The sequence below is a fragment of the Nilaparvata lugens genome, chromosome 5 (genome assembly GCF_014356525.2).
Source record: "Nilaparvata lugens isolate BPH chromosome 5, ASM1435652v1, whole genome shotgun sequence".
In the NCBI taxonomy this organism is placed as follows: domain Eukaryota; kingdom Metazoa; phylum Arthropoda; class Insecta; order Hemiptera; family Delphacidae; genus Nilaparvata; species Nilaparvata lugens.
The window spans coordinates 19490138-19502919 of NC_052508.1; the positions used below are offsets into that span (position 1 = coordinate 19490138).

Here is a 12782-nt window from a genome sequence, read left to right on the forward strand (position 1 = left end):
GACCTTAATTTTTATAGATAAGCCTTTTCTTAAGCTAATAGAGAATTATTGACCGAACGTTGTGAGATCTATGTTTCAACTCGATTTGCTTTTGTCTGTCTGTATATGTATCGCGATTACGGCCAAACGCGTTGATAGAATTCGATGAGATTTGGCAGGAATATTCATTTTCCAACTGCGCGTCGATGTATACACAAGGTTTTTTTTTAATTTTACATTTTAAGGATAATATGTAAAGGAAAGGAATTGCACCATACTCTGATATCACTATTATCACTACTCTGAAGAGAGGATCAATCAGACTATAGATTATTCATAATCAATCAGCTGACAAGTGTATTATTCATTGCATGCATTACATATAGATGTCTGGCCGTGCCTATTTCTATAAGGTAGGGTTTCAATATTTTCTATAATGCGTGCCCATCAGTATCAATATTCTCTCATTTGAAAAACAAATTTAATATGTGATTGAAAATGAAATAAAAAATGATTAAATGAACTAAATAATGCTGAAGGAATTATAGGCTAATATTCTTGATTGAAAAAAATAATTTTAAAATGGTTGAGAAATATTTTCATCAGATGGAAAGATTATCACGGGACTGGATTTATCAATTCAAACGTGAACTGAGTTTATTGACATATTATGTCACTTATTAAGTGAGTTTTTGATCTTGGAGAAAACAAATAACAGATTTTAAGAGTAAATTATGATTCAATTGTGAATTTTGATTCATCTGAATCAACTAGAACAGGTGACATCAGATACTTGTGGATAAGAAAACTGCGTGAGGTCTACTGTTCACAGAACTACTAGTAATATTGTGTGCAAGTTAAATGTGCTTCAAAAGAATAAAATATTCCTAACCTTATCCTTCCTTAATTCTTGTTTATTGCGTGAGGTCTACTGTTCACAGAACTACTAGAAATATTGTGTGCATGTTAAATGTGCTTCAAAAGAATAAAATATTCCTATCCTTATCCTTCCTTCATTCTTGTTTATTTCCAGAGAGGTCAAAAAAAGGAACATTAAGAACATGGAAAAAATGTCTGGTTCAGGCTTTGCTACTGGTCTTAAAATGTCATTGTTCATTAACTACTCAGATGCTTTTTCTAGTTTTTCATCTTCTTTGGGATATATTGTGAGTAGAGATTTTTGTTAAGTTGTGTTCATAATTCGTGCTAAGTTGATGATCATTACTTTACAAAATTTTGTAAATGTTCATTTCGTTACCTAGAAATGTGATCATTTCTGCACTGACTACAAGAGCACAAAGTACTTCTTCTTTGCTCAACTACAGCAAAATAGCACTACATACTTTTCCACTCGAATGGCACAAAGTATCTCTTTGACAAGTAGATCTTTTATTCTCAATTTTATTAGTGTACTGAATAATGCAACTTGAAACAAACTGTGTATCTTGGAACAATGTCTGTAAGAATTTCACTACCTATATCTACACAACTTGAAAATTTTATCATTTTTGTACAAACATTTAGGCTACTGTACGTAAGATCAATTTTGTCTGAATACTTCAACTTTCGTATGTATTTGTAGCTTAGAATCAAATTTCCTACATAAAAATGCATATTCATATAGAACATCCTTATACAAAAACTTATTGGACATTTTTGTATGTATATGGATGATTCAATTCTGTACATATTTGTACAATCAATTCTTTTATAATAATTTTGTTTATACAATCACGTTCTCTACAAAAACGAATTGTATATACAATTGATTATATATAAATGTGAACAATAAAATTAAGTATTTAAACAAACTATTTTTGGACCGGAATTCGCTTTCATATAATCATAGTGCATTTTTGTACATAAACATATATTTATATGATAAATCTTCCTTCATATTGTAATCGCTGTCGTATGGGATTTGAAAAGAAATTTTGAATTGAGAAAAATTTTGTTAAGACAACGATTTTCTAAAAATATTGAAATAATTTATAAATTTCTTAGACCTATTTCTAATTATTCGGTATTCTCATCTAATGGGATGAATTCAGGAAAAATTCAATCAAACACAATGAATGTTTCAATTCATTATAAAAAAAAGGATTACCACTTTACAAAACTCCATATACATGACAATATCCTTATTCTAAATTGATGATGGGCCCATTTATTTGTTTAAGTCTTTCATGAATCTCAATGCCGGAAAATATAATTTGATCGTCACATTACCTCGGTACCGAGTTACGTCACAGAATATTTGGTAAAGATGTTCCATAATTGCTTAAAAGAAAACACAGTTTGGCAATTATTTCCTATCCTCCATATCCGTTTTAACCTGTTCCTCATATGATGCACTTGGAGTCCCTTGTCTCCTATTCATAATTGTGGATTGATTTGGCATTAAAAAGGATCGTTCTTCCATAGTCAGTAGTAAATTAGTTTGCCACAAACATGGACCGCTGTGAAATAAAACAGCCAAGAATATTTCTAAATCTTAAACATAATACTTATCTTTCTAAAAGGAACAATTCAATTATTACATTAGTGTGAATGATTATCTCTCGTACATTCGGACTTTAACCCTTTGAATTGTAGCGTAGTCTAATTATACACTCTACTTTTACATTAAGTTAATAATCCAGTTACAACGTTTAAGAAAACTATTGATAATTACTTTTCCCAATGAACTATACGAAATAATATTTATGAAAACAAATTAATAATAATAACATTTCTATTTTACTTGAGTGAATTACTTTTGAAGTTAGTCAACTCTCAGAATGAACAACCTTAAATATAATAAAAAAATATAACAAATAGTTTACCTTGAATAGCGGGTTTGAGTATAGCTTATATACAAATATCTTCATATGTCGAAAAATTCAAAATCACTTAACAAAATAGAAAGAAAGAAACTTGAAGTGAATAATCACATCGTGGAGTAGTTGTAAAACCTAGGGCTGCTTGCTGGCAACTGAATAAGGAGAAAATGATTTCTACCCTTTGCCAATGCCTCGCACTGGCTGGGTGCTCACCCACAGCTGGTTGAGTAAGCACAAATAAATAAATGCTCTCTTTGTTCTTATTCTTCTTTCTAAATGTTAATACTTATTTGCTATTTTATAAATGAAAGGGAAATGAAATTTGATTCGTAATCAAAATTCGTTTCAATATACTCCCCTCTTCGTACATGTTGAAATTGAATGGTAGCTCTAGAAAGAATTCAATATGTAAACGTGTGTAAAAGTTTCTTTGCTGCACTTGAGTTCACCTGCACTCACCTATGGCTAGTGTGTTAACTTTTCTTTCGTGCAGCAAGTGCCTCTTTGCACACTAGATAACTTACACAATTGATTACTTTTCAGATATATGCGGGAGATCCAGGTAGTTATACAGATGGTAGGTCTCTAGGCAGAATTCTTCGACGGAGATCAGCTAATTTTTTCAGTTTCACATCCACCAGAATAGAACGATCTGAAAATATAATGCGACTTCCAGTAGAATATAGAGCCTGTTCAGGTAAAATAATTTTGTTAATTTTTCTGCGAATATGATTTATTCAAAACGTTTCTACCTTTGGAAAAACAATTAATACAATGAATGAAACGATGTTATTTATTCCAGTAGGCCTAATAATTTTCACGTAGGGCTACTACTGATGTTGGGTACTTGAGTTACAAACTCGCCACCTTTACATGCATCAAATTACTCAATTTTAGCAAATTCCAATTCAATTTTTCCATGAAATCGACTCTTCAAGTATTTTATAGAGCAGCGAAGCTTCATCAAAAGAATAGTATGATTTATACAATCAAATGTCTTTGATAAATCGCAGAAAATGCTAGCATTATACTGCGATTCATCAATAGCCAATGAGAGATTTGATACAAACTCATCATGAATGGCCTTAGATGTATTCCTGCTCTTACGGAAACCATACTGATCAGTGAGTATACTGATTAGTGGAATATTCATGTCACAAAAATTAATCAATCTGAAAGCAACTGCCATTTAATAAATATCTTTGAAAATGCTGATAAAATAGCAATTGTTCAGTTGAATAGTTACTGAATTGACTTTGTGATCAGCCGATTTAAATATTGGGAGCATGCGTTGAATATTTTAGAAAGTCAGGAAACACTCCTAGGTTTATTGCAGTAAACTCTATTATCCAGTAATTCAACGAATGTGAAAGCAGCTTTACTCAACAAAACCTTGTTATTGAAGTTATTGTTGAATGATAATTGAAGAGTACTCAGAAAAAATCTATTAATCTTAATTTGAGACTACCGAACAAAACATGGTAATAATTATTGGAAATAATTTTTTGTCTGATCTAGAACTGGATTATTTATGAAAGCTACCGTATCAAACTTATTTATGCACATCGCACTATGCTGTTTTATTCCATCATTTAGATTCACTGGAACTTACTCTAAATTTATAAATGCAGTCGATTGTTAGAGTTACCATTTTTCCAGGGCCAGAACATCAATTATCTGCATTCAGAAAATACACCATGTCAAATTGCAAGACAGAGTGCATCATGAGGCTATGTTTGAAAAATTGTCAATGTTTGCCTATAATATATCCAAAATATTCAGGTAAGTGGTACTTGCATGAGTCTGTAAGATAATTCACCAATAAGCCATAAGCATAGTTTCTCCTCTTATAAACTTAATAAATAAGTTTTGATAATTTAACGTTCACAACTAGGATGGATTCCATAAATATGATAACTCAAAATTTGTGATGGTTAAATGATGTAAATAAGAGTTTTGGTGGGTGTAATTGATAACAAAAAAGGTTAAAAGAAATACTAGGCCTAAACAATTTTAATTACCGAATGTGTTACGTTGAACAATCTATGATATTTATTATAAACAAACAAAAATTGCTAGATGTAAAATATTGATGAGAGTAATATGAATTTACAAACAAAACAATAAATAAATAGGGCTACTCGCTTGACATTTTTGTGGTCGCTCAGGAATTAGAAAACAGTGGGTAATATTGATTTTTGGGGACGGAAAACTGAACAATAACCTATTATTATCTACACCTTATACCTTATTGGTTCTTTGGTCTGCACCTCAGGGTTTTGGATAAGGATCACTCGCGACCTTAATCTGAAAAAATGTATGAAATAATACTTCAACAAAATGATTATTGAAACATAACTCTTCCTTACAAGATCCGAATCCCGAAAATGCAACTATGTTAGGTTTAAACTGCCCCGACAGAGACAGCTTTCTACATTGATTCTCAAGATGAAGATCTTTTCAGGCAAGAGATGTTTTAAAACAAGCATATGTAACAGCCAGATGGATAATGGACTAATGGGCCTCGAATAGAAAATTCAAAATCTATTTATGTGATCCAATCCAGACCTTGATTTGCATACCAATTCACTCTAGTTTGTATATCATGGAGCTAAAATCAAAATTGCCTTCATGAAACGTGGTAAAACACACGTTCTTATCTTACACATTGGAAGGTTCATCGCTTTATCAATTACAACACAATTAAAATCCGCGACTTGATTTCCAACTCTCAAAATAAAATTCAAATTACATTAAAGAAAATTAGATGGTTAAATGTCATGTATGACAAATTTCATTCAAATAATAACCCAACTATTATTAATGTAGGCCTACAGTGAAGGGAATCTGAGAGCATGAAACAATTCGGTGCATAAATAAATGAAAATGACAACTTTATATAGAATTTTACCAAGAAAGATTCCATGGTAGAGAAAAGTCTGCATAGACTAGCTCTACAGTCATGACAAAAAAAGTGAACCAACAACCTCATTACCTCAATGCAAGACCTATAGGCTATTCTATATGGTCATGTGTTTATGTTATTGATGATGATAAATTGTATACCGGTGTATATAAGCGGACAGGGTTATGGGTGACCAGGAAGAACTTAAATTTTAATAACCAATTCAAGTTTAGAGATGACAGATCTTTATACTCCGCATTTCTTGAGTTTGGGCACAAACCATAACAAACTACGTTATCATTGTTATGTTTCACAGATTTGAATCTTGGAAATTTACCATCTAAGAGAGTAATAATTATTTTAATGTTCAAAGAAAAAATTCATCATATGTAAGTCAAGAGAAACTATCAGAATTACCAGAAAATTAATACCATGAAAAAGACAAAATTAATTGAATATGCAACTGTAAGGTATGTTAATGTAGGCGAAGTTAGCCTATCCTATATTACAACAAAGGTTTAAATGAAGAAATATCTGGATGTAGATTTTATTTTTAAGCCTTCAGCCATGATCTTAAACAGTTGTGGAATGTTATATAATCCTCTCATTTATTGATTATACAATCCTCTATTTCAGATGATCAACGATATTGTGAATTCTCAGATTTTAGATGTTTGAGTACCCTTCGAGGCAAGTATAGATGTAACTGTCGAATATATTAATAGATGTATGAGTGAATAATAATTTTGTTTATGAGATTATGTATGCTGTCATACCCGTTGAAAAGACACAGCCACGTGCCACCGCCACCCTCACTTGAAAACAATGAAAGAAGATAAGATTACTACTTCTCTTCAGCTAAATTACCTTTGTTGAGAGGAAGAGTGAGACAAAACATCATACATAATTTATGAAATGGGAAACACAACAATTAAGTGATGAAGCTGGGATCTAATTCACCAAAGTAAATAAAATGAAATGAAATATACAGAGTGAGTCATATGTATGTGAACCTTCCAATAAGTTGAAGACTGTTGTAGATCAGGACTGTGTACTTTCAGGATAAGTTATTGGTCACCCTTTTGTCGTTAGAACTGAATTTCTACCCATCATAAGGAGGTGACTTGTGGGTTGTAACTCGAATATTTCAAATGTTAACACCCATAGTGTAGTACATCATTTTAAAGGCTTTTTTGAAACAAGAAATATGGTATCGATAAAAATGTTTCATGATACTTGTATCCAAAATGGCGGCTGATTGAAGTTTTTAAGGAAATGAGGGGTTGTAACTAAAACATTTAAAATGTTAACACCCATTGTGTGGTACATCATTTTCAAGGCCTTACTAAAACAAGAAGGACGGGATGACATCAATAAAAATCTTCTATGATACTTTTATCCAAAATGGCGGCTGATTGGAGTTTTAGTTTTTAAAGAAATAATTGATAAAGTTCAATCAGCCGCCATTTTGGATAAAAGTATCATAAAGCATTTTTATTGATGTCATCTTTCTCGTTTTGAAAAGGCCTTTGAAATGATGTATGAAATAATAGGTGTTAACATTCAAAATATTTGAGTTACAACCCCTAAGTCACCCCCTTATGAGGGGTAGAAATTCAGTTCTAACGACAAAAGGGTGACCAATAACTTATCCTGAAAGTACACAGTCCTGATCTACAACAGTCTTCAACTTATTGGACGGTTGCCATACATATGGCTCACTCTGCATAGGCTAGGCCTACTACTCTGCTGAAATCGCTGTCGTATGGGTTTTGAAAAGAAATTTTGAATTGGAAAAAAGTTTGTTAAGACAACGATTTTCTAAAAATATTGAAATAATTTATAAATTATTGATAATCAGTATTAAGGAAACCCTATTACTAATTATTCGGTATTCTCATCTAATGGAATGAATTCAGGAAAAATGCAATCAAACACAATGAATGTTTATAAATTCATTATAAAAAAGGATTACCACTTTACAAAACTCCATATACATGACAATATCCTTATTCTAAATTGATGATGGGCCCATTTATTTGTTTAAGTCTTTCATGAATCTCAATGCCGGAAAATATAATTTGATCGTCACATTACCTCGGTACCGAGTTACGTCACAGGATATTTGGTAAAGATGTTCCATAATTTCTTAAAAGAAAACACAGTTTGGCAATTATTTCCTATCCTCCATATCCGTTTTAACCTGTTCCTCGTATGATGCACTTGGAGTCCCTTGTCTCCTATTCATAATTGTGGATTGATTTGGCATTAAAAAGGATCGTTCTTCCATAGTCAGTAGTAAATTAGTTTGCCACAAACATGGACCGCTGTGGGGTACGCGCCACCTTAGTCCTCCGACACACCCAGAACCTGACAGGAGTGGACAGCGACTATCTCATCCATCGACACCGTACGCCAGCGACAGGAAATGACTGTTTTGAAAGAGTCTCGAATTGGCATGTGCGTTAGGCGCCAAAACCGGACACTTTTACATCCGTACAGAAACGACAAAGTCAGACACATCGAATCTCAGACACTTCAAAAACAAGACGGTCAGGTTATACTTCTTGGACGGACTGTACTACGCAGAGCTGTCTGGTTTTCAAACAATGGTATTGTTCTGATGAATCCCCACATGTAGGCTATTCTTAACAAGACCATTGACAATTTATTTCTGAAACCTATCACTCTTTTCTATCCCTTTACGTAGTAATATCAGACGATGACTTATCTTGTAACTGTATAATTCCTATTTATCAGTCCTATATATCTATTTATAAGTCCTATATATCATTCCTATTTTGTGCAGTTGTCTCTCTTTTCTGCAGTTATTTGGAGCTTAAATAATAGAACTATTAGTAAATTTCTTGACTCAAAACGAAAATAACTTCACTTGATAGGTCAATTGTCAAGATTAGTGAGTACACTGAAACTTCTCTATAATTCGTAGTTTTGTCATCAAAAACACTGTAATTGGTATTCCCATAAAGATAAATACACTAATATGCAATAGTAACTGATAACTCCAGTAATGAGTTCATCGAAAATTATGCTACAGTTACTAATAACTCCAGTGATGAGGAGACCAAAAATCACATCAACTGATGAAGTGAATTGGAAAAAGGGTGTTGTGATTTATCATTAGTAAGCTGGAATATTAATTGCATGCAATTACCACAATTTACCCATTTATTCATAAGAGCTAATGCTATTTAAGAATAATCACATATACTGTCCTTAATGCCCCGAATTCAGCTGATTAATATACAAATTTTACATCAACTCGCTTTCGTTAATGTCTGTCTGCCTGTCTAGGTATTGTTTGTTTCCAACATCGCCTATATGTATTAGATAATACAACTTGTGATAGCAATACCTTTAACGTTATAGTAATTGGTATTATTAGTTTAGGGATTTTGAATTCTGATTGTGAATTATTTACCCATACGGAGTGAACTTTAAAGTTCTATGGATTCACATAATATAATAATATAACTAGAGACAGCCTTGGTTGAAGAACTCGCTCATGAACAGTTGTATTGATCTCTGAAATCTTTTACAAGTATGTCAAATTAATATTTAACAATATTTTCTAATATTCATTCATAGAGGCTATATTATGAATTAATTATGGGCAATGATGGGATCAGTATCAATGATATAATTTTCTCGTATTTTGTTTAATCAGCCTCGATATTGCAGAGCTTGATATATAATTCGTCACCCTCCAAAATTCGTATTAAATACTTGGTCCCGTAAGCTACAAATTATATAGGTTCTACTGTGTTGAATGTAGTCTAGGCCTACTGGAGGGTTAATTACTCGAACATTGAGAATTTTCAATATAATAAAATTATTCAGTATTGTTTTTCATTTTGAATGTCATTTTCAATACTGGAAGATATACAGTTATCATTTCCCAAAATAGCGGGAAAATGTTATTTTTTCATGATTTGATGATTCACATATTTTCATGATTGATTTTTCTACGTTTCAACGACGGGATTTGCTTTTGTCTGTATATGTATGTTGGCATGTTTGTAAATTAGCTTTTGATGATTACAGCTTGGCAATGCTCTCGGTTTTATTATAACAGGTAATATTGTCATCGTCAATAAACGCCAATCAGTCATTGGCCGTTTCAACACTTACGATCTCTCGTCACGGTACCGGTTTCTTTTTTCCGATGTCCGAAGGGCTAATTGGGGTGACATATTGACAATGAGATCTGTTTATAAATGCTGTACGAGGTCTACTGTTCACAGAACTACTAGCTACAAGTATTCAACTGCAGAAGTCGGAAATAGACATTTCATTTTACTCATGGAAGACACCCACCCTTATCTATCTACTTCACGTCTATGAAGATAACAATATCAAAGAAACAGAGTTGAAAGTACAAAGACATAGAGATGGAAATTTAGAAGTGAATGAATTGTTATAATTCAATTACTCAGGTATATTAAAACTGACTAATTCAGTATTTACCTTATTAATATTACCGCAATCATTATGTTTCAAATTCAAATTTGCGTTGCTGTCACTCGGCTGCTCTCTGCACCTATTTTCTCGAATCATGCAATAACTTCAAAGAAATGACGTCAACAAACTTGGTGACTCAACACATCTGTCTCGTTTTCAACTGACAATGGCAAACTCTCTCGATCAGCTGTTTTCAACTGACGATGAAAAACTCTCTTGATCAACTGTTTTCAACTGACGACGGAAAACTCTCTCAGTCAGCTGCTACTCGGTTGATGAATAATATTACCGTACCTAATCATTTTTAAGTTCCCTCATTGAGTTATCCTAAACATGAGTCCTAATCCAAATGATGATTTTCGTATCACAAACTCTATATTTCAAACTATATACTATATTTCAAACTTAATCAAAATCGTTAGAGCCGTTTTCGATTTCCATCAGACATACAAACAAACTAACAAACAGAAATTGAATACGATGATAAATACGTCTATAGTAACATCCATATGGGAACATCTGTTATAGTAGACTGCACAAAACTAATCCGATGTTAGTTGGAAGAGCTGAGTACCTCCTCACCCCTTACCATAAACTTTGCCAATTCTTCAGGTGTACTGTATTATGAAAATAGCAATATTAATTCTTACTTATAATCAGCTGCCTAGGGGGCCTAGGCCCCCCTCAAGGATCAGATAAATAATGAAAATGCGGGTCTATCTACACGAATCCTTAGAGTCTCATAATGATTTAATACTTTTCTTTATCAGCAGTAGTATAATTCCTTCTACAGTATCAACAATGTAGCAAAATTGCCTTGAAAGTATGGATACGGGTACAGAGTAATAAATAATATATTTTTCTCTGTGGTATAGTTTGAATACAGAATGGGTACACTTATTGAATAAATTTCAATGTGAGAATTAACAAGTTGCAAGATGTCACAGTGAAAGCAAAAGAAAGGGCACAATCAGACAATCAAAAATGTATGTAAAGGGTTGTTGAGAATTATGGGAACAGCTTGATGTATCTTTAGCTTTCTAACTGAAAGTTATTTTCCAATTAGAATATGATCCCCAATGAAATTGTCATTGTAAAAGAAAAATTTATCTTTTTCCATGATTTTTAAGAAATCTGTTTCAGTGTATTCCTACTCTAGGGCCTCTCTGTAGACCCATATTTCTAATAAATATTCCATGATTGAATTTAATAACTAATAATGTATATGTTTGTATTGATACTTCAACCACATTTGTATAAAATTGGAAAAAATGAAGCATATAATAACATCTTCTAATGTAACATTTATGGGGGAAAACCCAGGTCCCTCTATCCTTTGGGGGTATTCCTCCCCCCCCCCAATACCTCTTGGTTTTTGCCCACCCTTTAGCAGTTTGGTGAAATGGCACCACTGAAGTTGAATGAAATCAACTTCAATTATCGTATGGTAATTGTATGGCAAGATTACGATACTTATTAGCTCTACTTAGAAATGGATTGTGAAACACGATAATTGTACTGGAATGTAATAAACTGTGATATTTTCATTATTATATAAAAGCAATTAAGCCATTCATTTCAATCATTGAGAGAAAAACCAATAAGATGCTCATATTATCTTCTCAAATCCTAATGTATTAGGGTCGATTTCAATGAACATTAAATGAAATGTTTGTATTCTTCTAAATGTCTATACTTGAGCATTCTGTTAATTTCGAACAGAGATCACTTTTACGGAGTTTTCTCAGATGATGCAGCAATCACTGAGGAATATCCAACACATAACTCAATAATCCAGGAGAGAGTCATCTAAAATTAAAACTATTAGTGCAATATTGCTAAATTATTAGTGTTTTTCAATAAATTATTAATCCCATACATGTCTCTTAATTAAATGATAAGTTATGGAGTTCCAAATATTATAATATTTTTCGCATTCCCATTTTTCTTTTTTTTTATATTTGAATCGCTTCATTTGGGTCACTCGTTGTTTAGTCGAATATAGTATTTAATAGTATTATTCAGGTATATCTATCACATAAATCTCTCTCAGCAGCTACTATATAAACGCTTAAAATAGGTTGCTAGGGAACGATAATGATAAGAATATGTGATGAATAATCTATCCTGTTCTAGGCGAGCAATATTTCTGTATCACAGATATACAAAAACTTCAACACTAAAATGTGAATATCTTTGAAACGGTTTGATATATTTATGAGCGATTTCCACCATTCATTGTCTCTTGAAATTCTTTATTATTTGAATCTTGTATTAAAACCTTCCCATAGAAAATTTTTGATTCAATGTGGCGGAACGAAGATCGCAGACAAAAATTATTTTGAAGCTACCTACAGAATTTTTTTTCAATTTGAATAAGAATCCCAGTGGAGCCCACTGTTATATTATCTTTGGAAAAGGAACATTAAGCTGTTTTCCTATTAATATTACGCTGTAGGCCTACGTGAATCCATAGGACCTCATAGGTTTCTCCGTATGGGTAAATGATTCAGAATCAGAATTCAAATTTTGTTAAATCAATAATACCAACGACATAGCAACTGCCATCACAATTTGTATCATTAATATTACGC

The 12782-nt window shown here is 32.3% G+C and overlaps 2 protein-coding genes across 6 annotated transcripts in view; one reads left to right on the plus strand and one right to left on the minus strand.

Moving 5' to 3' along the window:
- The window catches only part of LOC120351266 (sodium channel protein Nach-like), a 34170-nt gene that overhangs the window by 13704 nt on the left and 7684 nt on the right, over nucleotides 1–12782 (plus strand). For 4 of the 5 annotated variants that reach the window (XR_005571261.1, XM_039427857.1, XM_039427859.1 and 1 more), the window contains 4 exons: nucleotides 1013–1145; nucleotides 3345–3498; nucleotides 4461–4583; nucleotides 6343–6396. Coding sequence is in view for 4 of the 5 variants with exons in the window: in XM_039427857.1 (XP_039283791.1) it covers nucleotides 1013–1145; nucleotides 3345–3498; nucleotides 4461–4583; nucleotides 6343–6396 (464 nt within the window). In the remaining variant the exon portion in view is untranslated. The remainder of the gene's footprint in view (nucleotides 1–1012; nucleotides 1146–3344; nucleotides 3499–4460; nucleotides 4584–6342; nucleotides 6397–12782) is intronic. The other variant, XM_039427858.1, reaches the window with a different exon arrangement.
- Nucleotides 2047–12782, minus strand: part of LOC111048125 (RNA-binding region-containing protein 3-like) — a 64376-nt gene continuing 53640 nt past the window's right edge. The window contains exons 6-7 of the transcript XR_005571262.1: nucleotides 2805–3453; nucleotides 2047–2438 (exon numbers count right to left, since the gene is read on the minus strand). The gene's annotated coding sequence lies outside the window, so the exon portion shown is untranslated. The remainder of the gene's footprint in view (nucleotides 2439–2804; nucleotides 3454–12782) is intronic.